Consider the following 27,780-nt stretch of genomic DNA (forward strand, 5'->3'; position numbering starts at 1 on the left):
ATATTACGAGCTTTTGCCAAATCATGTTCCATAAAAAAGATAGTGTCATCCGCATATTGTAGGATAGATATACCGTCGTCAACTAGATGTGATACTATCTCATTAATTTGTCCATCCTTCTTGGCTCTCTTTATTATCATTGCTAACATATAAGCCACGATATTAAAAAGTAGCGCACATAGAGGATCTCCTTGTCGAAGTTCTTTTTTAGTTTAGAATAATGCCTGACCTCATCATTAACATTGACAGCTACACACTAACACACGAGATGAAGGTTGAAGGACTCCACCCAAGTTATCCATTAGGCAAGAAACCTTTCACTAGCAATGATTGAAATAAATAGGTAATCTGTAGAATGGCAACAACAAAATTCTAAACTTGGTACAGGTGAATATGCCAGAACTGGCACCTGCAACTGCAATTGACGCCGCTTTTTTGTTGGCTTCTACCTGGACTTATCGACGGATCGCCCGATCCTAAATAGAAAGCAGAGTGCAAAGGAGTCAACTCTCCGGTGATCCTTAGCATGGACGATCTGAAACTAAGAGCAGAGCTAGAGCAAATGCAAAGAGTGCGCTTACCTTTTGGATGCAAGGATAGGTGAAATAAAGGTGTAAATGTAGTGAAAATTTAGCTCTTATTACAGTTTTTCTATTTTTATGTGGGTGCAGTCGTATCCACTGCAGTAAATATAGCTCCACCCCTGCTGGAAACACCGGAATAGGTGCTTGTTTGACGGGAGAATATCCATCACCAGGTTTCATAGTTTAAAGGTTAAACATCGAACTGAAGTGTAACTTGGAGGTAAAAATGTACTTTACCTAACATAACAGAGACATCCAGTGTTCAAATAGCCTCCTCTATGATCTGTCTTTTTCTCTCTAATATAAAGATGCCCATTGCTTCTTCTGGCAATTCAATACCGAGTCAAATCTGAATCAGAATATCTCAGACAAGTCTGAATCAGAACCTCTCATCTGAGGCATACAAATCCAGATCATGATACTGACATAATAAGCGAAATAAAGTCAATGATTCCATATTTCCATGGGTCACCTCTTAGTAAGAAAATGACCATTCTTCTGGAGAAAAAAAAATCTCCACTTTTGTAAGGTTTCCACGACAATTATACAACCAAAAAAATGACATATCTCAGGAATTACACCGATCATCATTGTACAAATGGATGATCAATCAAATCGTTACAAATTAGACCTAGACAAACCCTATCTACAGAACAAATGTCAGTCTCGACAGCAGCTCTTGTCAGTTCCAAAAAGTGCCTGAAAATTACCTCTGCTTGGCAATTCGAAATTCCAAAGGTGTCATCAGATCTTGCCCTGATTGCCTAATGCACCATTGGCTTGTCACACATCAAAACCTTCCTACTGGCATATGCGCCTTCGGCAGTGTCACGTATAGTGCCACGCCACCCCATGGCATTCGTTATTTCTTTGATCTCCTGTATAACTTCTTTCCGGTCACGAATATATGCTTTACCACCTGGTCTGAGTATCCGGGCCATCTCCAGCAAGATGCTAGAGATATTACACCTAGAAATATTTGAAGCGTGTAGTTAGAATTTACATCCTGATCGGCTATCTGGGTAACAGTAGACTCACACAAAAGGTTTAAAAATTATTCACATCCAGAGGTATCTCCACAGATTTAGTTAGCAAGACTTATGAGAAATAATTACACTTCTGTTACTGTTATTAAAGCAAACCAAACAGATATAAAGAATGCCACTTTCTATAAGAAAATAATTGAGGAATGTCTTTTTTTAGCCCCTCAACTCTAGCGTTTATCTAATTTTTTTCTACCCCAAACTACAATACCATTCAAATCTTATACCCATCTGGCAAAAGTGGTGAATTTTGTAACCCCACCCCAAGCAACCCTCAGAATTAAATGTGTTGATTGGATGTAAATCAAAAGATTCGTATGAGATTGTAGGACAAAAATTCCATCTTGCTGTATTAAATATTAATGGTCGCAAATGTGTCACGTCACAGCTGATGTGGCACATGTGCTATCGTTGACTCCAAAAACCACTGCAACATAATGCAATGCCGCTTAGAGAGGGCTCATGGTATAAATTGCACCGGCTTTGACAGTTAAGGTAAGATTTAAATAGTATGACAGCTGAGGATGACAATTAGACAAGGCAAGAGTCCAGGGGCTAAACTGGACTTATTCCGAGCTTCCAATGATTAAATAAAGGGCATACCTTTTCTGCTCCTTTGAGAAAAGACCAGATGCATGCAGCAGATCATACGTCCTAGGGTATGTATCAAAGGGCTCACACCTACCCATGGAAAAGGCAACATAATATTCAATTCAGGGCAGAAATTTTGATGCTATAAGTTTAATACAATTACATCAAAACAAATAATAAGCTTGCTGACCATTATAATCAGCCACGCTGGTTAAAACTAATCTATGACCACTCATTCTGACTTGTGAATTCTGATAAAGAAGAATTCATAGCGGTCCAGGAATACAAGAGGCAATCAGGAAATAGTGCGAACGATCACTGTTCTCTATCCAGAACAGTATTGATTGCAGTATATAAAATTCAAAGTAAACCATTTTGAATCTAGAAAAATAGAAATAATATTTAAAGAACCAAGAATGTGCAAAAGTGTACCAGTCATGAGCTACTCCAAGAAGCCCCCGATCAAAAATTACAGGTAATGTATTTGGCTCACTAACAGGAACAACATTCATCACCCACCAATCAAGTTTCCGGCTGATCAATGCAGCTGCAAACCTACATACAAAGTGGGAAGTAAAAACAAGAGTGAGAAAAATAAACAAGATCGCCTCATCTCCATACATAAGCACAGAAGTTCTAGATTTTTTTATCTGCAAAGGGTAGCTAGCCACCAACAAGAAAAATAGAAACAAGAATAGATTTCCCAGAATGGATAGGGTTTCACTAAAACTATCACAGTTAAAAATATTGAACAATTAGATGCGAAGAGATTCATTTTAAACTAAGTGGGTGATAGAAGTAACTTGAGAACACATTTATTTGTACAAATATAGCACAACATCCTCAAACAGTTCCCTAAGAAAACCTTGCTCTTCCCATCCAGAGATGTCCTTGTTCGGCTAATCTTTGTTTTAGTTGCAGACTCCAGCCATTCATCCAAAAGTGCCAGTGATTGTATGTGTGTGTTGGGTTGGGGGATTATTTAATTACTCCAATAACAGTGCAGATCTCATTAATGAAAATAAAATACTTCCTCTGATATAAGTCCACTTAGGTTTGTCTTAAGTCACATTTTTAGATTTGACCATCAATATCTTAAATTTCACATAGGTTGAAAGCACAAGGGCTTAATACATAACTCTTTGTTTCAGATAATATATTAACAGATCTTGCTAGTCAAAGTGTCATGTTGGAGACCATGTAGAAGTTCTAATGAACTTATATTTGTGATCAGACATCCAAGGAAGCAAATGAAAGGAAGAGATTTGAGAAAAGTACCCTCCAAATCCAGCTCTCATGTCCATTACATTTCGGAGTTTGAACTTCCTCCACTTAAAGACACGGATATAACCGTCAATTATGTCCTCCCAAAATTTTGTTTCTGCTTTGAAAAGCTCATTCTTTGATGAGTAGGCATCCATTTCAACACCTTGAAGCCTCTTTGGTGGCTCCATTAAGCGTGCAGGCCATTGAACAGGAGTTGGTGCTTCGGCATTCTCTGGAAGCCGACTAATACATGCTTTCAGACTAACATACCTGAGATAAAATAGAACGTAAAGAATAATTAAATTGGGGGGTTTGCAGCAAAGATATGTACAGGGATGACTGCCAATGTGACAAATGAAAAGCTGATCAGATAAATCCATATAAACTTACGGCGCAATGAGATCTGATATAAAGCAAAGTTCAGCTAGGCGCTAGGCGGAATCTAGGCGCTGACCCATTGCCTAGCGCCTAGTCGGGAGTACTCGGTCCTAGGCGCTCCTAGGCGTTTTGGCAATATAGCCATAAATTATATATATATTATGTATATAACTATATATATGTATATAACTACTATATATGAGTCACAGTAAGTATAAAAAGAGAGCCTCAGTTCCTGTTGCTGCTGGTGTAGAAACACCTTGTTCTGTCGACATCCTACATTCAAATTCAAGAGTTCACCAATGAACCGCAGTACAGATAACAGGGAACAGAGCATGCACATTAGACATTCAGTAAACTACAACTGCAATCATTCAGTAGGAACAGAGCGTACACATTAGATATTCAGTAGGTAAACTGCAACTGCAATCAAAACTGAAATTAGGTAAACTGCAACCGACGGCGCACACGTCTCTCTCCCTCACTGGCCCTCCTCTCTCTCCCTCCCTCCCTCCGATGCCAAATCTCTCTCTCCCTCTCTCGGCGGTGCGCTAGGCGCAGGGCAGCGGCAGTGGCGCGCCTCCCCCCCCCCCCCCCCCCTCCGGAGTGCGGCCCCTCCTCCCTCTCCTCCGGCGCGGCGCGCGACCCACGGCCCCTCGTCCTCCCGGCGGCGCGGGGCGGCCCCGCTCGTGGCGGCGCGCGTCACCTCCCTCCCTCTGGCGCGCAGTCCCGGATCTGGGCGGCAGCGCGGCCCTTGGCCCCCTCCTCCCTCTCCTCCGGTGCGGCGAGCGGCCCCCTCGTCCTCCCGGCGGCGCGCCTCTCCTTCCTCCCTCCGGCACGCGGGGCCTGGATCTCGGCGGCTCCATGGCCCCTGGCCTCCTTCCTCTGGTGCGGCGAGCGGCCCCCAGCCCCCTCGTCCTCCCGGCGCCCTCGCGGGGCCTAGCGCGCCGCCTAGCGCCGCGATGCGCGACTATGCCCCTAGTCGCGGCGACGGGCTTCGCCCAGCGACTAGGCGCGCGTAGTCGCCGAGTAGTCGCCGCCTAGCCGAACTTTGATATAAAGAATACATAATCTCATCAAAATAGAACTCAGCAGCAGTAAGAAAGGCTGGGACCAGCTTACAGAAGAGGATAATAAATTGATATTATGTATTAACAATTATAGCAACAGGCTAAATGAGTTAGACAAATACCAGACATCATCTGGGTTATCATCAGCATCACAAAGTGGAGGTTTGACTGCAGGACCACGGTTCATGTAGCAAGAGTTATTTAAGGGTTTCCTCCACATAGCAATATATCCCTCTTTCTTCACAAGCTCCCAACAAAGTCGGGTAGTGAGGTCTTCCATCTCTACACATGATTTTGTATATATAAGCAATAGTTTCCGGACAAACAAAAGAAAAAACAAGTCATTGAGTGTAAGCATATCAAACTGATGATGCAAAAAATCTAGACAAGAGAAATACTTATCACTGAATATATTCTATAAAGTGTTTTCAAATTTTAATTTTAAATAGAATAAAGAACAACTTCTCTAAACCCCTTAGCATTAAAGGAGTCCTCACTCCTCAGTTATAATAGCAATTTGATAGGTAGCTTTTTCATCTTATATAGATATATAGTTCTGCATGGATATATTATTACGAAAACATTCTCAAAGTTCAGATGCCATTAACTGGTCAGTGGATAGTCACAATAATGCCTAAAATGGTAATACCTATCATGGAAATTAACTTATGTGAGGACACTTAGCATGTGATGAGAAGGACAAATTCAAGTCAAAATACATGAAGTTGAACTAATAAGGCAAGGAGTTTTAATGTATACAGGAACACTGGCCATTTCGCATCAACAAACACAAACTATACAATTTGCCAGCTATAAGTATGCTGTACGCAGGATAGTAGGCACTAAAAGAATGAATTTGATTATGACAAATCTTGAGCATTAAAGAAGAGCTACCAAACTCATACATGAGTTGTATGTTATCACTCTAACAAAAGAAAAGGTACAACACAGTAAGTAGAAAATACCTTGCCATGCCTCTTGTTGGGCCTCTTCATGCTTATAAACAGGTTGAGCTGCCCAAGCAAAGTAGCCTCCAGCTCTAAGCAATCTATTAACCTCCAGGAGCAGGATACCATCTTCAAATAAACAAATACGATAACAAAACTTAGGCAAACTTGGAACGTACATAGATAAGTGGCACATCATCTTTGCCGTCAAGTTTAAATGAAAAGATATTTTATGCTTTGAGAATCACGAAATAAATTCAACGTCTAACAATGACAAATATTCTTTGAGATTTGAACAAAATATCATCCCTGAAGACCTAGGCAGAAAGACTAGGCAAATTTGGAAGAGAGATAAGTGAGCATTCAGCCTAACTGCGAAGATACAGCATGGCAACAAACAAAGAGTGCAATGTTAATTAAAAAAATATTATATAGCAATCACAGCTCACCGTTACGAGTCCAATTTATTCGGCAGCGTGAGCAATGGATTATGTCAAACGCTTGGCTTGGATATAATAATCGGCGCGTTGCAAATGCTGCTACCATTGCAGGCACACCACGTTCAAGAGCAAACTGTATCTGATTTTCATGAACATCTTTTGGAGCTATGGACAATGTTAGGACATCACGTGAAAGTAAATATGCACCAAAACTTGCTACTCCACAGCCAACATCCAGGACAACTCTAGTATGAGATCCAAATGCAACATTTGGTACCATCTGGATGAACAGAGGGAACAGGTTGCTCTAGTCAGAGTCGGGATTAAATTTCAAGCAGTTTGAAGAATATTTGACATCAAACCTGGGAAATCTGGTCTAGGTATTGATTTGCTCCATGAATGAATTGAGTTCCGCCTCCAGGAAATCTGAACTTATCTTTGACCTTGGTGATCCAATTCTGTCCTCCTTTGTCATCAACCAATCTTGTGTGAGGCACATTGCTAAACCAGACCTGCATCCAATCAAATAACATATTAGAAAGTCATTTAACTTCAAATTTTTGGTTTCTGCAAAATCAGCCAAGTCAGCTAGGTCAAATAGAACAGTTGAATACTTATGCGTTCATCAAATGTCAGCGTAAATCATTTGTTTGTTTCAACTAGCATTTACAAAATGAGCATTCAATGCCTGGCATAGTAAGTAGAACACAAAAGTACAGATTAAGTCCTTGTCGCAAAACCATAAAATTCGAAGAAACCTGGCAACTAAAAACAAGGTTTATCATCAACTTCCGCATAGATTGTGGATGAAGGTTAGCCTTGCCATATTAGTACTCTATCTTAGTAACATGTATACAGCGAATTGCCAGTACATTCGGGTTGCTACTGAAATGGCAAAGGCCAACACCAATACATGCTCACCTCATCTCTGCTCCGAGGCCAGGGGATGGGCGCCTTGTACCCGTTGGGCGCCGGCACGAGGCAGCTGAGACCCTTGTCCTTGGCAGGGCAGTGCCGCTCAAACCGCTCCCCGCGCTCCGTCGAGGGCAGCCGTTTGATCTCCTCCTCGTTGTCGAGGCAGGGTATGTACTCCCTCATGCTCTCGGGGCAGACTGGGAACCTCCCAATCCGCACCCTGGATGATCCGCCGCTGGCTCCCCCGTTGCTAGGCCCCTGCGGCCCGGTCTCGTCGGTGACTAGATCGGTGTCGTTGGCGCCGACGCTGCCGGTATCGAAGTCGTCCTGCATAGCGCCGTCCTCGCCGACGATGCCGAGGCGCGCTGGTGGTGAAGGGGGGAAGAGGGGAGGCGGCGGCGCCGGAGTCGGCGGTGGTAGTGAGGGCGGGGGGCAGGCATTGGGAGCAGGAGAAGCAGGCGGGGTGGCGAGGGTCGGGATCAGGGACGGGTCGAAGGAGATGTTGGAGTTGGGGGAGAGCGCGACGGCAGGAGAGCGGGAGGAGGACCTGGGCGCCGACGAGGAGGAGGCGGACGAGAAGAAGACAAGGCGTGGGGAGGCGTTGGGCCAGTGGTAGCCAACGAGGAAGGCGAGCGCAACGGCGAAAGCGAGGACGGCGGCGCGGAGGAGGTGCGGACCGCGGAGCAGGTCGGCGCCGTGCGCGCCCAGGGCCTTCATGGCTGGGCCCTCGGGCCTCGGGGAGACGTCGCCGCTGTGCCTGGCGTCCGTCTGCGTCGTTCGGGGACGATGCGTCACTGCGTAGAGCAACACCAGGGGCAGGCGATTTGGGTGTTTTCCCTTTTTTTTTGTTGGATTAATATTTTGCTTGATCTCCAGCAGTAGCCCCAACAAAGATTCCCAAATCCATCCGAGCAGACAATGACACGAGGGACCCGCTGGTCATTGGGTCAAACCTTCTCTCCCCATCCTCCACACACACAGATCCACGGGGAGGAGCGCAGGCAACGGAGTGCGGGGGCGGAGCGACGGCAGGGCTCGCTCGTGTGGCGGCGGCCGGATCCCGTCGGCGCGGCGGCGCGGCCGGAGATCCCAGACGGGCTTGCACGCATGGTGGCAGGCCAAAGCTCGCAATCGCGCTCGTGGGGCGGACTGCCGGAGCTCGACCTGTCACTCGTCCGCGCGACGACTGGCCGTTGGCCAGAGCTCCGCGCTCGGACCTCGCCGGCGACCACCTTCCCTCTTCTCCTCCCCCAGTGCGTCGGAGGGGAGGCAGAAGCCGCAGCGTCGGAGGGGAGGGAGGAGGCCAGCGTGGTGGGGTAGCGGACCGCGCGTCGGAGGGGAGAGAGGAGCCGCCGCGTCCCTCGCTGGAGCCGCGGTTCCGTACGAGCGCGGTGGGATGGGGGCCGGGGGTGACCCGACAGGAATTGGGGCTGGTGGGAGGATTTGGTTGGGCCAATAAATTTGGGGTCTTCTAGTATTAGATTTTTTATCTGGCCACATATATTTAGCTATTTAGGTTTAAACAGGGATCCAGCTAGAGTTACTCTAGGGTAATGTTTGGTTGGTAGCATGGGGTGGGATGAGAGTGGGATGATCCTACTTTGGAGCTGTTTAGTTGAGAGGTGAGGCCGTCCTACCTTTGTCCTATCTAGAAATATTCTCAGTTGATGCCGTGACTCCCATCCCTGTTTTTTGGACAGACAGAGTCGTCCTCCCTAGGATGAGCCACGACGGGGAAGACGAGCGCGGGCAGCGAGAGGTGGCGCATGTGGGTGAGCTCCGGCGGCGGCCATGCCGCGCGGTTCATCACTGCCGCCAGCCATGCCGCGCGGGCGAGGAAGAGGTGGCGGCGCGCATAGGTCCGGCGGAGCAGGGGGGGGAAGAGGAAGAGTGAGCGAGGTTCGGCGCCACCGCGTGGGCCAACCCTGCGAGCGCGCGGGCGGGATCCGGCCTTGTGCCGTGTGGCTGAGCTCGGCGGCGGAGGAAGCGCTCAGTGGCTCGCTGCCGAGCTCGGGGTAGAGGAGGCCCATGGCGGTGGGCGGCCGAGCTCGAGGCGGAGGACGGAAGAGGCACGGGGCGGGTGGCCAGCTGGCCTCGCCGGCGGAGGAGTCCCCAGGCGGGCCACGGTCGTGCTTGTCGGGGAAGAAACGAGGGGCGACGCGCGACCAAGGTATGGAGCAGGCGTCGGGAGGAAGAGATAAGGAGAGAGAGGAAGAGACACGGAGAAGAGAAGAAAAAAGATTAAAAAAAAGAAAAAACTTACAAATGGGTCCCACTTGTCGGTAGCCCATCCCACTTTTTATGTCTATGAACCAAACACAAAATGGGTCGATCCCGTCCCTCGTCAACCAAACAGAAAATGGAGGAGCCATCCCATCCCCGTCCCATAAATCAGAGACCTTAAGGGATGGGATCGTGAAGGTCAGGGCTCGTTTGGTCCAGCTCTGGTTAAAACAGCTTCATTTGTGGCTTCAGCTTTGGAGCAGATTAACTAGAAGAACTGAAACAGTTCGTTGGGACCGTTCGAGAAAACAGCTTATCGTGTTAATCCAAAAGGACGAAATGTCCATAACACCCTTTTTTCTTTTTCTCTTTTTCTTTCCTCGACCTTATCTGCTCGACCGAACCGTACGTGGCCATCCGCACCTCCTTTCCACACCCACAGCCATCCGCATCTCCTTCTCGAACCCGCGACCCAGCACGTCGGTGGAGCCGCTCCTCCTACACGTGCGCGTCACCTGTGCTCTTCCCAGCGAGGGCGCGCTGCCTGCGCTCGCCGCCGCGCGACCGTGCCGCCATCCCTCCAGGCAGGCGCGCCGCCTGCGCCACGCGACTACGCGGTCGTCCCTTCCCGCGCCGGCAGGTCCTACCCCGACCGTGCCCCCGCGCCTCCTCAAGGGCAAAGACGGCCATGGCTGCGCGTGGGGGCCACCAATGCGAGGCGAAGCCAGTGGAAGCTAGTATTTTCGGCTCCTCTTCTCTCTCCTCGCTTACGTCACCACGATTTCAGGTGCTCCTCCTGAGGAGCCGTTCTCTGTTGAGGCGTTCGGTGAAGGGAGCTGCAAAATAGCTCTAGGAGCCGATAGAGAATCTCTACCAAACGGTCCCTCGGTGATGACTGATCTATATCTATATCTATAGCTAAAAAATACGAAGAGGACCCGTCTACCAGCCGTGGTGAAGCCTATATACCACGCTAACTCCTATTTGCGCCGACATATGGGCCAGCTGCCTAGGCGCACGTCATCCACCTTGACTCGCGCTCCCCTCCGGTCGTCACCACTCGTCGCCACCCACCTTGCCTCGCGCTTGGCCGCGGCACCACTCGTCCGCCCCCCCTCTCCTCCCCGTCTCGCCCGGTCACAACAACGCGCATCTGCGCAGGCGGCGTCCAGTCACCGACGCTTGCCCCGTCCTCGGCCCCGACCACGTCTATGGAGGCGTCCAGCCGCTGCCTGCCCTAGCCTCAGTCCCGATGCCATCTGCGGAGGACATCCGGTCGCTGCCTACCCCAGCCTTGGGCCAACCCATCTGTGAGGCCGTTCGACCGCCGCCATCCCGCCCTTACCCCGGTGGTTCACAAGGTAGAAGAAGCAGTTCTTCATGATCCTGGAACCTTGCGAATCTTTTCGGCGCGTCTACCCATACGCTCGCTCAGCATCGATGAGCAGGGCCGACCGCGCAACCGCTGTGGAGCCGGCCACATCCCACACCGGGAGCCAGCAGCGCCCAAGCCGGGGAGCATGCCAACTCGCTGCCACGTCGGTGGCCGAGGGTGCCTCGCCCTACCCTGGCCCCGGCGTGGCGTTGCGGCGGGGGCGAGGGGCGGTGTGGCTGCGGACAGCGAAGGTGCAGTCGCAGTAGGCCAGTAGCGGAGTCGCGGGGTGGCATGACCACGCACGACGGCGCCGGCGCATCTGCACGGCCGAGGCGGAGCGGCGTGACCACGGACAGCGGAGGCGTGGTGCGAGCGCGGCTGAGGTAGAGGGCGGGCCACGGATGGCGGCGCATCAGTGTGAGCCGCCGAGGCGGGGCAGCTGCCTGCCCCCATCTTCTTACAACCGTGTCAACAATCGTGATGGACATCTGGAGGAGAGCATTCAAGAGCACGCACACAAGGTGCTTGACGAAATGCCAATACTGGTTGCATCAATAGACTGGCAGGTTGATGTCAGCCTCAAGGTTGCTCCTACCAAGAAGCAGATTTTGCACAAAACTCCATAGTTTTTGAGCATTGTGTCGGGTACCATAAAAAGGATCCCCTAAGCAAGAACCGAAAAAATCGCTTAGACCTTATAAATATCGAAGCCAAGAGACAACCACCGGCAAACCCCCACCTTAACCGAGGCCCGGCTCGACCACCCGGCCCACCTCAAACAGTATCCGGGCTCACCCAAAGCGGGCTCAGCCCAGAACGAAACCACGAGGCCTCGGATGAGGTACCGATTCTCCGACTCGCCCGAGGCCCCACGCGCAAGGCCTCGGACGAGGTACCGATTCTCTGACTCGCCCAAGGCCCCGCGCCATAAGGCCTCGGACGAGATACCGATTCTCCGACTCGCCCGAGGCCCCGCGCCACAAGGCCTCGGACGAGGTACCGATTCTCCGACTCGCCCGATGCCTCGCGCCACAAGGCCTCGGACGAGGTACCAATTCTCCGACTCGCCCGAGGCCCCGCGCCACAAGGCCTCGAACGAGGTACCGATTCTTCGACTCGCCCGAGGCCCCACGCCACAAGGCCTCGGACGAGGTACCGATTCGCCCGAGGCCCCGCGCCACGAGGCCTCGGACGAGCACTCAGTTACCGACTCGCTCGAGGCTGGCTCGGCATCAACCCTATCACCGCCGCCTTGACCGACTTCTCTGACATGACGTCGCATCCAACTAACGCATCCAACCACTCCCGTGACGTCAGCCGAATGATGGCATGATACAGCGGAGTGGCCGACGAGACGGGAGTCACATCAACGCCATGCCATCTGGGATAGGACGGGGCAGGGGTTACCGGCCGCTGTGCTCGGCACTATGCCCACGGCTGACACTCGTGCTGCACTGTGCTGCCTAAACCCTGCTTCAAGGACAGCGCGACATGGAAAGTCAAGTTCGGGTCCCTATAGCCTCGGAATCAACGTACAAAACCAACTACTCCCTTCGAGCCTCGGCTATCCGCTTCTAGGCTCCTGTAGCCTCAGGACTCACGCCCGTCGAGCCCCCCAAAATGGTTCAGCCTCGGCACCGACTGGGCCTCGGCTCTCTACGTTGTCAGCACTCTAGGACCGGCACGTCGTCTACAGTACGTGTCATGCCCTGCGTCAAGCTGCAGGAGCCCCCACGTCGTGCACAGGGCCAAGCTCCTGTAGCCTCGGAATTAGCCCACCCGCGCCGTCGCATCTACCCAGCCTCGGCTCTCCGCACCGGTCAAACATACAGTGACCAGCACGCCTCCAACAGAAGAAGGTGTGCATGCCACCATATGAGCTCCCACGTCGCACAGGATCAGGCGTGACCGGCGCATCGCTCCAGTGCACCGAGGACAAAGCCGCTCCACCGACCATGCCACCATAGTGACGAGCTGCAGGGCTCGGACATACCACCTCTACTCACAACACGCCACGTAGCAAATACATGTACCGCCCCTGTGCCTCCCTTCGACTATAAAAGGGAGTGACTAGGGCCGCTTCTAGGGAAGGGACACACACGTGCAAGCAACGCACAACGCTCTGTAACACACACGCTCCCTCACCATAAGAGATCAACATCTCAAGCAACCCACGCCACTCTACGCAGAGACCTTGGACTAGCTTCCTCTCTCGCTCAGCTTGTAAACCCCTACTACAAGCACCTCGGTGCAAGGAATACAAGATCACTCTCTCAGACTGGACGTAGGGCACCAATTGCCTGAACCAGTATAAACCTTGTGTCTCTTTGCATCACCATCCAGGATTAGGGGCACGCAGTACACTCTCACTAGTCGGTTGAGGACCTGCCGGACCCAAAACACCGACAGTTGGCGCGCTAGGTAGGGGACCATACTGCGTGTTAGCTTAGTCATCTCAACAAGTTTCGGATGGTAGACCCCGTGCGACCACTGCGTCTTGGCATGGTGATCTGGTTCGGGAGCCTAGAGTTCATGTCTCTAGGATATGAGTATGATATGGTACTCCTCCCACCCAGAGCCCCACCGACCGACGACGACATCACGCACCAGCAGCCTAGGTGCAGGCGGCGCCCAGGCCGCTGCTCTCGTCGTGCTCGCCAGGCACGACGCGGGCGGGACCACCCCGACACCGCGCGAGCTCAGGGCGACGCACCGCGCTCCACCAGTATCCCATACCCGGCTGTTGGTATAGAGTCCCTGGCTAGGGACCTGTCTAGCTTAAGCCTGGGCAAGGGAAAGACGTCGGTGGCGCGCAGCAACGCCCCGTCATCAAGCTCTGCCCCGCCACCTCCTGAGGAGTCGACTCCGGCGGAGCGGAGCCTGGTGACAACATCATCCCCATACCCCTTCGGGTTGGGCAATGTCACCGCCGCCTACGCTTCTGCTCACACAGAGCCCCTAGGATGCCACCAACGTTTTGCCCTCGACCTCATCGCCACAACCCCGACCCACACCCACGCTGACTCCTCGAAGGAGGACGAGGCGTGGGCCGGAGTGGACTTCTCTGAGCTCCGTGACCCTAAAGCCATGCGCCGCTTCATGGCCGCAAGCGACTACTGCTTCGGCTACACCGACTCCGATGACGAAGGCACTCATGATCCCACTCGTGAGTGCTTCAATGTCGAGCTCGAGGTGCCGAGCACAAGCGATGAGGACGAGAACCCCGCCCCTGAGGAACTTCGACGCCAAGATCTGGAGCAGCTTCGTGAGCTTTAGGCCAAGGTCGAACAAGACCGACTCCTTCTGCAGCAGCTTCGAGACACTCTTGAGAAGGAGCAGCGGGGTCGTGGTAATGGCGAAGCAGCCCGGTGGAGGGCTCATGACGTCAACCACCGTATCAACAACGACAAAGGGGGCGAGCAACCCCCTATCTTTAATCGCGCTAGCCAAAATGTCACGGCAGCAGCGATGCTACTCCGAACAATGCCCGAGCCCTCTACCTCGGAGGGGCGATGGGTCCACGATGAGTTCCGAGACCTCCTTGAGACCACCGCGGTACAGTAGGCCGAAAGTTCCGCCTCTCGACGATGCGGGGGCACCTCGGAACTACCCGCGGCACTGCCTCGGTAGGATAGAGAGGCCTCGGTTCATCCTGAGCCCGCTCGGGCACCGACAGCCAACAAGGCCCCCTCTGTGCATGACTGCCTCAGTGACTGACGTGAGGCGCAAGGCGACCACGATGTGGTCAGCAGGCGACGGCGCCACGACAACGATGGGCCCGCCCGAGGCTACCACCCACACCGAGGCAGTCGCTACGACAGTGGGGAGGACCACAGTCCTTCTCCTAGGCCACCTGGCCCTCGAGTCTTTAGCAAGGCCATCCGCGGCGCCCACTTCCCGGCTCAGTTTCGACAATTGACCAACCTCTCAAAGTACAGCGGTGAGACCAACCCCGAGCTATGGCTGGCCGATTACCGCCTAGCTTGTCAGCTAGGCAGCGTAGACGATGACCTGCTCATCATCCGCAATCTCCCCTTGTTCCTATCAGACTCAGCGTGAGCCTAGCTCGAACACCTCCCTCCCTTGCAGATCAACAACTGGCGCGACTTGGTAAAGGTCTTCATCGGGAATTTCCAGGGCACATACGTGCGCCCTGGGAACTCTTGGGACCTCAAGAGTTGTCACCAGAGGCCGGACGAGTCTCTCCGAGACTTCATCCGATGCTTCTCCAAGCAATGCACCGAGTTGCCCAGTGTCGGTGACTCGGAAATTGTCCAGGCGTTCCTCTCCGACACCTCCTGCCGAGACCTAGTCCAAGAGTTAGGACGGAACATACCGACCACGGTGACCGCGCTCCTCGACATCGCCACCAACTTCGCCTCGGGCAAAGAGGCTGTTGGTGCCATCTTCCCCGACAACGACGCCAAGGGGAAGCAGAGGGATGAGGCCCCTGGGGCCTCGGCCCCCACCTCCCCAAGAAAAAAGGGTCACCAGGAGAAGTAGGAGGTCCTCGAGGCTGATCTAGTCATGGCTGCAGATCGCAAGAATCCCCGAGGCCCCGCTAGAGGCCTCGGGCTCTTCGACGACATGCTTAAGAAGCCCTGCCCTTACCACCAAGGCCCGATGAAGCACACCCTCGAAGAGTGCACCATGCTCCGGCGTTACTACGCCAAGCTTGGGCTCCCCAACGACGATGCCAAGAAGAAGGGCACCGGCGATAGGGACAACGACAAGGACGATGGGTTCTCCGAGGTGCACAATGCCTTCATGATCTTTGGCGGGCCTTCAGTGTGCCTCATGGTGTGTCAGCAAAAGAAGGAGCGCTAGGAGGTCTTCTCGGTTAAGGTGGCCACTCCCCGGTACCTCGACTGGTCTTGGAAGGCGATCACCTTTGATCGCGATGACCACCCCAATTATGTCCCAAACCCCAGGCAGTACCCCCTCGTCGTCGACTCGATCATCGGCAACACCTGGCTCACCAAGGTGTTGATGGACGGAGGCAGCGGTCTCAACATCCTCTATGCCAACACCCTGGAGCTCCTGGAGCTCGACTAGTCACGGCTCCGAGGCAATGTCGCGCCCTTCCACGGCATCGTGCCAGGGAAACGCACACGACCCCTTGGGCACATCGACTTGCCCATCTGCTTTGGCACTCCCTCCAACTACCGCAAGGAGGTCCTCACCTTCGAGGTGGTTGAGTTCAAGGGGACCTATCACGCCATCCTGGGGCACCCGTGCTACGCCAAGTTCATGGTGATCCCCAACTACACCTACCTCAAGCTCAAGATGCTGGGCCCTAATGGCGTCATCACTGTCGAGTCCATGTACGAGCATGCATACGACTGCGACATCGAATGCATCGAGTACGCCGTGGCTCTCATGGAGGCCGAGACTCTCATCGTCAACCTCAAACGACTTGGTAGCAAGGCGCCTGACTCCAAGCATCGTGCCAGGACTTTTGAGCCCACAGAGGCCATCAAGCTCGTCCCGGTCGACCCCACCTGCTCCAACGACCGAGCATTGAGGATCGGCGCCACCCTCGACAGCAAATAGGAAGCCATGCTCGTCGACTTTCTCCGCGCGAATGCCGATGTATTCACATGGAGTCCCTCGGACATGTCGGGCATACCAAGGGAGGTCATCGAGCATGCCTTGGACATCCAGGGCGGCTCTAGACCGGTGAAGCAGCGCCTGCACCGATTCAACGAGGAAAAGCGTAGGGCCATCGGCGAGGAGGTGCAGAAGCTTTTGGCGGCGGATTCATCAAGGAAGTGTCTCATCCAGAGTGGTTAGCTAATCCCGTATTAGTTAAGAAGAAAAATAGGAAGTGGAGGATGTGTGTAGACTACACTAGTTTGAATAAAGTATGTCCAAAAGTCCCATTCCCATTACCTCGAATCGACCAAATCATTGACTCCACTGCGGGATGTGAAACCCTATCTTTTCTTAATGCGTATTCTGGTTACCATCAAATCAAGATGAAAGAATCCGACCAGCTCGTGACTTCTTTCATCACCCCATTCGGCATGTACTGCTATGTGACTATGCCATTCGGCCTCAGAAATGCAGGGGCCACATACCAGCGGTGCATGACCTAGGTCTTTGGCGAGCACATCAGGCGAACCATTGAGGCCTACGTGGACGACATCGTGGCCAAGTCCAGGAAGGCCAGTGATCTCGTCGATGACTTGGAGATAGCCTTCAAATGCCTCAGAGAGAAGGGCATCAAGCTCAACCCTGAGAAGTGTGTCTTTGGGGTCCCCCGAGGCATGCCCTTGGGATTCATAGTCTCAGAGCGCGGCATCGAGGCCAACCCAGAGAAGGTCTCGGGCGTGACCAATGGGACCAATCCAAGACCTCAAGGGAGTGCAGAGGGTTATGGGATGCCTTGCGGCCCTGAGCCGCTTCATCTCGCGCCTTAGCGAAAAAGGCTTGCCTCTATACCGCCTCTTGAGAAAATCCGAACACTTTTCTTGAACCCCCGAGGCCGAAGAAGCCCTCACCAAGATCAAGGCACTGCTCACCAATCCTCCCATCCTAGTGTCGCCGACCAAGGGTGAGGCCCTCTTACTCTACATTGCCACAACGACCCAAGTGGTCAGCGCGGCCGTAGTGGCCAAGAGGCAGGAAGAGGGGCATGCTCTACCCATCCAACGACCTATTTACATCATCAGTGAGGTGCTCTCCGAGACTAAGACACGCTACCCCCACATCCAGAAGCTGATCTACACCATAGTCTTGGCTCGACGCAAGCTGCATCACTACTTCGAGTCCCACCCGGTGACCGTGGTGTCATCTTTCCCTCTGGGAGAGATAATCCAAAACCGGGAGGCCTCGGGTAGAATAGCCAAGTGGTCCATCGAACTCATGGGGGAAGCCCTGTCTTTTGTGCATTGGAAAGCAATTAAATCCTAGGTCTTGGCCGATTTTGTGGCTGAGTGGACCGACACCCAACTGCCACCTGCTCAAGTCTAGGCGGAATGCTGGACCATGTACTTTGATGGGTCCCTAATGAAGACCGGGGTAGGCGCGGGTCTGCTCTTCATCTCACCCCTCAGAGTGCACATGCGCTACATGATCTGGCTCCACTTCGCCACCTCTAACAATGCAGCCGAGTACGAAGCCCTCGTTAATGGCTTGCAGATCGCCATCGAACTTGGAGTATGGTGTCTCGACATACGGGGCAATTCGCAGCTCGTCATCGATCAAGTGATGAAGGAGTCGAACTACCATGACCCCAAAATGGAGGCGTACTACAAGTTGGTACGTCACCTAGAAGACAAGTTCGATAGCCTCGAACTCAACCACATCGCGTGAAAAATCAACGAGGCCACGGATGAACTGGCAAAGATGGCGTCGGCACGGCCCCCGGTCCCCTCGAACATCTTCACCAGAGACCTCCATAAGCCTTCCATTGACTACGCCTCGGTGGCAGAAGAGGGCCCACCAGTCGAGCCCACCGCAGGGCCCGAGGCCCCCTCTGTCACCGAGACCCCTGCGGCCGAGCCCGAGACCATGGAAATCAACGTAGAGCCTCCCGAGGCCGACCAGGGCATGGACTGGCGAGTCCCATTCCTTGATTGCCTCGTTCAAGGAGAGCTTCCTACAGACAGGACCAAAGCCCGATGGCTTGCGCGACGAGCCAAAACTTACGTCCTCAGCAACGGCGAGTTGTATAGATGAAGCCCATCTGGCGTCCTCCAACGGTGCATCACCACCGAGGCAGGCCAATCCCTACTTTGGGACTTGCACGCGGGAGCCTACGGGCACCATGCAGCACCTCGAACACTCGTCAGAAATGCCTTCCGCCAAGGGTTCTACTAGCCAACGGCGGTTGCTGATGCCACCAAGCTGGTACACTCCTGCAAGGGATGCTAGTACTATGCGCGACAGACGCACCTCCCGGCCCAAGCCCTCCAAACCATCCCCGTTACATGGCCATTCGCCGTGTGGGGGGCTAGACATGGTTGGGCCTCTACAGAAGGCCCCCAGGGGCTATACCCATTTGCTGGTAGCTATTGACAAGTTCTCCAAGTGGATCGAGGATCATCCGATCACTCAAATCAAATCCGAGCAAGCGGTGCTGTTCTTCACTGATATCATCCACAGGTTTGGGGTTCCAAACACCATCATCACTAACAATGGGACACAATTCACCGGCCACAAGTTCCTGACGTTCTGCGATGACCACCACATCCGTGTGGCCTAGTCGGCCCTAGGACAAACGGCCAAGAAGAACGTGCCAACGGCATGATCCTACAGGGTCTCAAGCCAAGAATATACAACCGGTTGAAGAAATTTGGCAAGAAATAGCTTGCCAAACTTCCATCGGTCATCTAGAGCCTGAGGAACACTTCGAGCCGAGCCACGGGGTTCACACCGTTCTTCCTGGTCTATGAAGCCGAGGCCATCCTCCCCATTGACTTGGAGTATGGTTCCCCGAGGCTATAGGCCTACAACGAGCAAAGCAACCGCACTGCCTGCAAGGACGCCCTCGACCAACTGAAGGAAGCCCAAGACGTTGCGCTGCTACACTCGACCAAGTACCAGCAAGCCCTACGACGCTATCAAGCCCGGTGCATTCAAAGCTGAGACCTGAAAGTGGGTGACCTGGTGCTGAGACTAAGGCAGAGCAATAAGGGCCGCCACAAGCTGACCCCGCCGTGGGAAGGGTTGTACATCGTCGCCCAAGTGCTAAAGCCCGGGACCTACAAGCTAGCCAACAAGAAGGGTGAAATCCTCACCAACGCTTGGAACATAGAATAGCTGCATCGCTTCTACCCTTAAATTTCCAAGCATCATATACATTGTTTCTCGAAATACAATAAAGAAGCGTTCTTTAGTTGTTCTAATTTTTTGAGAAACCCCCCGAGCCCATCGATGGGGGATCAGCGTTACGATAACGCTATAAGGGAGACTCGGCTCTGCCTTTGTAGAACCGAGCCTCCTTCGAGGGCTAGAAGGGGGGACCCCCCCTAAGTCCCAGACACCGTTTTAGTCATTTTTCAAAAAAAATTCTACGCCAAACTCTCTCGCGTACTCTGACAAATCGATTGTCAAAAACCTAAGGACCAAAAGTCTGTCTTAGGCCAAAAGGTCGGCCAAGCCGCGAGACGGCCTACGCCCCTGGGCTACGGCAACTCCCTCACCACCTTTTGCCCGAAGGGCAGCTTAGGCTTCGAGGAAGTTTTTGCAAGAGATATGTTCAAAGAAGAGACAAAGGGCAGAGGCTCAGAAATACAATAAAAAACAATTAAAAAGCATATACACACAAGTACTTTAAAAGGCCTCAATGGCCACAAGCATCGTGGTACAATGATGTATGTCCTAATCTATTTACATGGCCCCTTTGGCCCAGGTCAAAACTCAGGGTCGCCAGCGTCGGCGGTCGGCGTAGGAGGAACCACCTCCTCTTCGAACAACCTGGCCAGTGCCATGCTAGGGGCCTTAGCCACCTCCACCAGCTTCATAACCTCCTCCTCGGCCTTCTTGTCATCATCAGCCACGACGTAACCGTCGCTGATGGCCTCGAGGTCGATGCCGGCGTAGTACGAGGAGACGACGGCCAGGGCACGCTTGACGCCCGTATGTAGCGCCCCCTGGAGCCACTCGTGGACTCAGCCGCTCAATGCGATCAAGAGGCTCCCGAGGGAGCTGTCCGACTCGACCCCCCCGACCTCCAGGGCCTCGCAGGCGGTACGAGCGGTGCTCCACAGCACGTTGTGCTCCTGGATCTCGACCTCAAGCGCCGCCTGCACTGCGACAGAGACCTCAGCTGCCCAGGAGGCCTCCTTCTCCAACCCTGCACTGAGACAAGCAGGATGGGGTTAAGCACGAAAGAAAACAGGCCGAATAGGGGCGCAAGCCTATGAGACTCACCCTCGACTTTCTCCCTCTAGTTTTGGACCTCGACCTGAGAGGCCTTGGCCGTCCTAGAAGCCTCCCTCTCTAGCTCTGCGTCACATCGAGGAGTTAGGGGTCAAACACAAGAAGAACAAATAAAACAAGGGGCGCGGCTCAATAGGACTCACACTTGGCCTTTTCCTTCTAGGCTAAGGCCTCGACCCGGGAGGCCTCGGCCACCTTGACAGCCTCCGCTAGGGCACCTTTTGTCAGCAGGTGCGCGCCCTGCTCCGCCTCCAGCTGCTTGGCGATGGCCTTGGCAGAGGCCACCTCTTGTTCGGCCTAGGACCTGAAGGTGTCCCGCTCGTCGGCCACCCAGGTCAGCTCCTCCTTTAGCTCCTAAATTCGCGCCGCCAAAGGGACGGCCTGCTCCTGGGCCATGGCCGCCTCGGCCTTCATGTCAGCACAGTGAAGGCGGAGGTCCTCCGTGCTTTGTGCCGACAGAAGCTCATTAGCATTGGCGAGCAGGTCCTTCTACTGCCGAAGCTGGTCCCAGACGTCCCTCTCCCGCCGGAGGAACATCGACTTCTTGAGGGACCAGGCCTCAAGCTCCTAGATAGGTAGAACAAACGTCAAGCACTGCAAGAAAACTCAGGAAAAAGATGACACAGCACAAGAAAAGAAAGCACGTACCTAGGCAACACCGGATAGGTTGTCGGCCACGACGGACAGCGCTGTCCGCAACGACCGCTCCGCCAGCCGGCGGAATTGCTCAAAGGAGCCCCAGTGCCTCCCCTCGTCCACATCCTTGAGGGCGAACAGAGGCTCCCCCTCAGGGTTATCCCGGCTTTGCCACAAGACACGTGGGCTATCCCACCTGTGGGGCTCGAGTCGTACCCAGACGAGGGCCGAGCTCCCCTAGCCAAAAGTCAGAGCTAGCTGCTCCGCGGTGCTGGCCGCCTCGGCGTCCGCCACCTCCTTCGCCCGAGAAGTATCATCGGAGGAGATTGAATGAACCTCCACCTCCCAGGCGCTCTCCTACGATGGCGGTGAGTCTTGGACCAGGGGCAGTACCGAAGCTTGCCCCGCCTTCGTCTCTGCATCCTGGGCTGCCGGCTCTGCCGCACCCAAGCCGGCCTCCGCCACCTCGGCTTCGGTGGTCTTAGGAGCTCCAACCTCCACCACCTCGGCCTCGGTGGTCCTAGGAGCCCCGATGTCTGCCACCTCAGCTTTGGAAGCCCTGGAAGCCCTGGCCTCCGCCACCTTGGCCTCGGAGGTCCTAGAGGCCTTGCCCTCGCCCTCGGTGGCCTCAGCGATTGAAGGCGCCTCGGCTTCACCTGACTCGAGGGCCTCGGCCTCGCGGGGCATAGGCGCCTCCTCCCCTGCCTGCTTCGTGACCGCCTCGGTAGCCTCTCCTTGGGCGACCGGCTCCTTTAGGTCAGCCCTGGCCGACACCGCGCCATGCTGTATGGCAGCCTACGCATCCACCACCCATCGGGTGGTGGAGCTGGTGCTCACCTTGAGCGCCTTAAGTGGCGCTAGGGCGGGCGCTTCCGCCTGACGCTTCCGGCTGAAGACAAAACACTCACGAGGTCAGCATACGACCAAAGAATGAGAGGGAGATGCTACAAACTCCACTGACAAAACACTTACCTCGAACGAGGAAGTAATAGCTTCCGCACCGCGTCCCTCGTCCTCAGCAACGGTGGTGGCGGCGGTGGTGGCACGGCCCCTGTGTCCACCGGTACCAGCCGGCCCTCGCCGGACTCCAATGCCTCCTCGGCCCTCTGCGGAGGCGGTTGGGTCGCCCCCGCCATCGCCCGCTCCACCTCCGCCGTCGAGCCCATCGGGCTGACGGTGTGCTTCCCCAACGCCCATGTCTAGGCGTGTTGGCCTCAGCCTTGGGGCGGGCGATCGCCAGCCCCGAGGCGTCCTCTCCTCCTCCTCCTGGAGACGCCAAGTCGCTCGCCGACACCCTAGGCGCCGTCTCCCTAACGTCAGGGAGATGGTCTAGGGGACCCCGCCCCGCCTCGCTCTCGTTGTCATCACTCGAAGAATCCATCGATGACGATGATGGAGATGGCTCCTCTGGGAGACCGTCGTGCCTCTATTGCCGGTGACGTTTCTCCATCTCGTCGCGCTCAAGGCTCTTCCTCTTGCGCCTTGCCTCCTCGGCGTCCTTCCACTCCTTATATGCCTCGGTGTGCGCCCTGTTCTCTGCCCGCCGCTCTGCGTCCTTGGGAACAGGCGGCGGGGAGGCTCGCACATCCCTCATCCCCTACAGGAATGGCAAACGCAAATAAGGGAACAGATTGAAAACGTAAGGAGCAAGAAGGCCTCGGGGGCCGCAGCGACGCGTGACTCACCAGAGAGATGTACCCCCATGATGGGCGCATCGGGATTCAGGAACGAGGTCAGATCACTGCTCCTCTGCCACCCCTCCACCGTCTCTCTCACCCGATGTAGAATCTCCTCATCGGAAAGGACGACGGCGGACAACCGGATGCCATCGATCGGCTCACCCGGTGTCATCTCGAACAGGCATTGCCGCCGAGCCATCAGCGGCAGCACCCTTTGGCGATGGAAGGCCGCCATGACCACGGTCGCCGTAAGGCCACAGCTGCGCAGCCTCTCCAGCGCCTTCAAGAGCGGCTGCAGCTTGGACTGATCAGCCAACGGGACGCCGTACCTCCACCTCTCCGACTGGCTCTCCACGACCCGCCCGGTATAGGGGGAAGCCCATCATCATCATTGTGGAGGTAGAACCAGCTATTGTACTAGCGGCGGTTGGAAGATGTGAGCTGGGCCAGGATATAGAAGGGTTGCCTATCTTGGCGCACTTGGAGAGTGCAGCCGCCGGCCCTCAATGCGTTCCGCGTGCCCGTCGTACCCGTTGGCTTGGTGTTGAGCCCCGCCTAAAAGAAGTGGAGCCATAGCTCCTAGTGGGGGGCAATGCCTAGGTACCCCTCGCAGACGGCGACGAAGATGGCCACCTACGCAATGGAGTTGGGGTTGAAGTTGTGGAGCTCCACGCCGTAGTAATACAGGAGCGCCCGTATGAACCGGTCTGTCGGCAAGCCGAGGCCGCGCTCGTGGAAGGCCACAAAGCTCACGATGTAGCCATCGCATGGCCTCGGCTCTGACTCGTTCCCCAGAGCAATCCACTCTGGTCTATTAGGGTCAGTGACCGGGCAGAGGAGACCGTCGTCGATGAGCGACTACAGCATCGCTACGGACACATCGGACGAACCCCAAGGATCTGCCTGGAGGACAATGGCGCCGCCAGCCATGGGTGCGGTGGAGAATGTGGCTACGACGGTAAGGCGTGCTCTCGCTATCTCTCTCTCTCTCTCTCCTTTCCTCCCCATTCTCCCTTCTTCTCCCCGATGTTCTCTTCCTCTATTCTTAGCAACCGCTCGAGGGCAGAAAGGGCGAACGCAGACAAGGTAAGGAGGGGCGGGGCGCAGCTCATCATGTATTTATGAGGGAGGAAAGAGGGTGAAACGGACGGACGACGAAACCGGGAAAGTTTCCCTCAGATATAGCGTAGTTAATCCGGATCCAACCAAACCGCCCACGCGTCCACCTTTTTCTTATTAACCACGCGCATACAGTAACGTCCCATCTGCAGACATCGCGTCGCATTCGACCACAACAATGGTAGGCGCCATTCTGTCTCCCCGAGGAACCACCTCACAAGGCGCACCCACCATCACCAGCCGATGGGAAGGGAATATCCCCCACCCGATTCCTTTCAGACTAAGGAACTGGGCACCGAGCCTGTTATGGTCCAGGGGTTCGAAGGCTGGGCCCCCGAGGGTCTCGACAGCCGCCTCAGGACAAACAGAGTCAGGGATGACTATGGGCGAGCCCATACATGGTCGAGGCCCAAGCAAGCAATTGCTTGGGATTCCCTAAGTCGTGTCTGAGATCGGCAGAGAGGTCTCTGAATGGGATCCCACCGTAGGGAGGCATCGATCCCCCGAGGCCAATCGAACGGCCCTAAGACCCACTAGAGAAGCCCTCTGGTACTTTTGGAGTGCGTCTCTGGATCGCTAGCCGACCTCTATCGAATGGGGCACAGGCCTCCACTCGAACTTACCCGGTAACAGCTCACCGGAGGTGTCACTGCTCGCCCACCGAGGGTAGCCTGGCATACTCCACCCCTCCTTCTGAACAAAAAGGATGCGCGAGGGCCGCACAAAAAAAACAGGGAAACTCCTGATCGCCCTCTTGCTCTGAGTAGAGGCTCGAGGGCTCTTCCTGCAACCAAGCCGAGGCCCGGTGACCCGAACTCACACTCAGGGGCTCGGCAAACGCGATAAAACCCTCCTTCCGAACGAAAAGGATGCGCGAGGGCCGCACAAAAAAAAACAGGGAAACTCCTGATCGCCCTCTTGCTCCGAGGCTCTGAGCAGAGGCTCGGGGGCTCTTCCTGTAACCAAGCCGAGGCCCAGTGACCCGAACTCACACTCGGGGGCTCGGCAAACGCGATAAAACCCCTCCTTCCGAACGAAAAGGATGCGCGAGGGCTGCACAAAAAAGACAGAGAAACTCCTGATCGCCCTCTTGCTCCGAGCAGAGGCTCGGGGGCTCTTCCTACAACCAAGCCGAGGCCCAGCGACCTGAACTCGCACTCGGGGGCTCGGTAAACGTGATAAAACCCCTCACTCAACATGAAAAAAGCCCCTAGAGGAATAAATCCACTCCTCCAGGGCCTCGGAAGCTACACCCGGCGGGTGCGCTCGCGCGCACCCACCAAAGCCTCAAGTACGAAACACCATCCCGCCAGGAGCTGCCGCGAGCCAAGTCTCATCAAAACCTCAGGCAGAGCACTCACACTCTCCCTGAGGCTCGGGGGCTACTGTCGGGTACCATAAAAAGGGGTCCCCTAAGTAAGAACCAAAAAAATCGCTTAGACCTTGTAAATATCGAAACCAAGAGACAACCACCGGCAAACCCCCACCTTAATCGAGGCCCAGCTGGACCACCTGGCCCACCTCGAACAGTATTCGGGCTCACCCAAAGTGGGCTCGGCCCAGAACAAAACCATGAGGCCTCGGACGAGGTATCGATTCTCCGACTCGCCCGAGGCCCAACGCACAAGGCCTCAGACGAGGTACCGATTCTCTGACTCGCCTGAGGCCCCGCGCCACAAGGCCTCGGATGAGGTATCGATTCTCCGACTCGCCTGAGGCCCCACGCCACAAGGCCTCGGACAAGGTACCGATTCTCCGACTCACCCGAGGCCCTACGCCACAAGGCCTCAGATGAGGTACCGATTCTCCAACTCGCCCGAGGCCCCGCGCCACAAGGCCTCGGACGAGGTACCAATTCTCCGACTCGCCCGAGGCCCTGCGCCACAAGGCCTCGGATGAGGTACCGATTCTCCTATTCGCCCGAGGCCCCACGCCACGAGGCCTCGGACGAGCACTCAGTTACCGACTCGCTCGAGGCCAGCTCAGCATCAACCCTGTCACCGCCGCCTTGACCGACTTCTCTGACATGACGTCGCATCCAATTAACGCGTTCAACCACTCCCGCGACGTTAGCCGAACGATGGCACGATACAGCGGAGTGGCCGACGAGACGGGAGTCACATCGACGCCATGCCGTCCGGGATAGGACGGGGCAGGGGTTACCGGCCGCTATGCTCGGCACTGTGCCCACGGCTGACACCCGTGCTGCACTATGCTGCCTAAACCCTGCTCCAAGGATAGTGCGGCATGGAAAGTCAAGTTCGGGTCCCTGTAGCCTCGGAATCGACGTACAAAACCAACTGCTCCCTCCGAGCCTCGGCTATCTGCTTCTGGGCTCCTGTAGCCTCGGGACTCGTGCCCGCCGAGCCCCCCACAATGGTTTGGCCTCGGCACCGACTGGGCCTTGGCTCTCTATGTTGTCAGCACTCTAGGACCGGCACGTCGTCTGCAGTACGCGCCATGCCCTGCGTCAAGCTATAGGAGCCCCCACGTCGTGCACAGGGCCAAGCTCCTGTAGCCTCGGAATCAGCGCACCCGCGCCGTCGCATCTACCCAGCCTTGGCTCTCCGCGCCGGTCAAACATACAGTGACCAGCATGCCTCCAACAGAAGAAGGCGCGCATGCCACCACAGGAGCTCCCACGTCGCACAGGATCAGGCGTGATCGGCGCGTCGCTCCAGTGCACCGAGGACAAGGCCGCTCCACCGACCATGCCGCCACAGTGACGAGCTGCAGGGCTCGGACATACCGCCTCTGCTCACAACACGCCACGTAGCAAATACATGTACCGCCCCTGTGCCTCCCTTCGACTATAAAAGGGAGTGACCAGGGTCGCTTCTAGGGAAGGGACACACACGTGCAAGCAACGCACAACGCTCTGTAACACACACGCTCCCTCACCGCAAGAGATCAATATCTCAAGCAACCCACGCCACTCTATGCAGAGACCTGGGACTAGCTCCCTCTCTCGCTCAGCTTGTAAACCCCTACTACAAGCACCTCGGTGTAAGGAATACAAGATCGCTCTCTCAGACTGGACGTAGGGCACCTATTGCCTGAACCAGTATAAACCTTGTGTCTCTTTGTATCACCATCCAGGATTAGGGCCACGCAGTACACTTTCACTAGTCGGTTGAGGACCCGCCGGACCCAAAACACCGACACATTGATCCGCTCCTTAGAATCCATGTGGCAGTAAGTGCCCAAAGGTTTGCATCCTTGTATTGCTTCAAAAATTATCTCCATCAAATTCATGGCTTAACATATCTACTACAAGTCATTCAATAGACATGGCACTTCCTGATAGATTTAAGTTCTCCTGCAAGAGTCCATGTCTTTTCATGATCTAGGGATTAGGATCAAGGTGCACCGATACATGGATACTAAAGAACTCCTAAGGAGCACTAATAACCTAATTTACTACCATATAATCTAGGGTCATAACTAAGATACGCTCATTGAAATTCTTTGATTTACTCTAGCAGACATTCTCAGATTTTAGTAATTTCTTCATAAATGATCTGGTCAAAAGACAAGCTTTAAAACATATCCCTGAAACATTGGTTCGTGAGGCTGCAAGTGTTGGAGTGCGAGATGGGAATATGATATTCAAATGCAGCACATGG

The 27,780-nt window shown here is 54.5% G+C and overlaps 2 protein-coding genes across 2 annotated transcripts in view; one reads left to right on the plus strand and one right to left on the minus strand.

Moving 5' to 3' along the window:
• LOC136461155 (LRR receptor-like serine/threonine-protein kinase RGI3) overlaps nt 1-27,780 on the plus strand; it is a gene marked incomplete at its 5' end in the record, with an annotated part of 143,524 nt that overhangs the window by 75,719 nt on the left and 40,025 nt on the right. The gene's annotated exons all lie outside the window — the stretch shown is intronic.
• On the minus strand, nt 986-8,672 carry LOC136456818 (probable methyltransferase PMT11). Its single transcript, XM_066456801.1, has 9 exons — nt 7,241-8,672; nt 6,682-6,831; nt 6,329-6,599; nt 5,898-6,008; nt 5,055-5,214; nt 3,497-3,754; nt 2,651-2,773; nt 2,231-2,308; nt 986-1,553 (listed from the first exon to the last, which is right to left on the minus strand). Exons 1-9 carry the CDS (start codon nt 7,949-7,951, stop codon nt 1,349-1,351), a joined length of 2,067 nt encoding a protein of 688 aa, XP_066312898.1. The 5' UTR covers nt 7,952-8,672; the 3' UTR covers nt 986-1,348.

Source organism: Miscanthus floridulus, chromosome 6 (assembly GCF_019320115.1).
Source record: "Miscanthus floridulus cultivar M001 chromosome 6, ASM1932011v1, whole genome shotgun sequence".
Taxonomy (NCBI): domain Eukaryota; kingdom Viridiplantae; phylum Streptophyta; class Magnoliopsida; order Poales; family Poaceae; genus Miscanthus; species Miscanthus floridulus.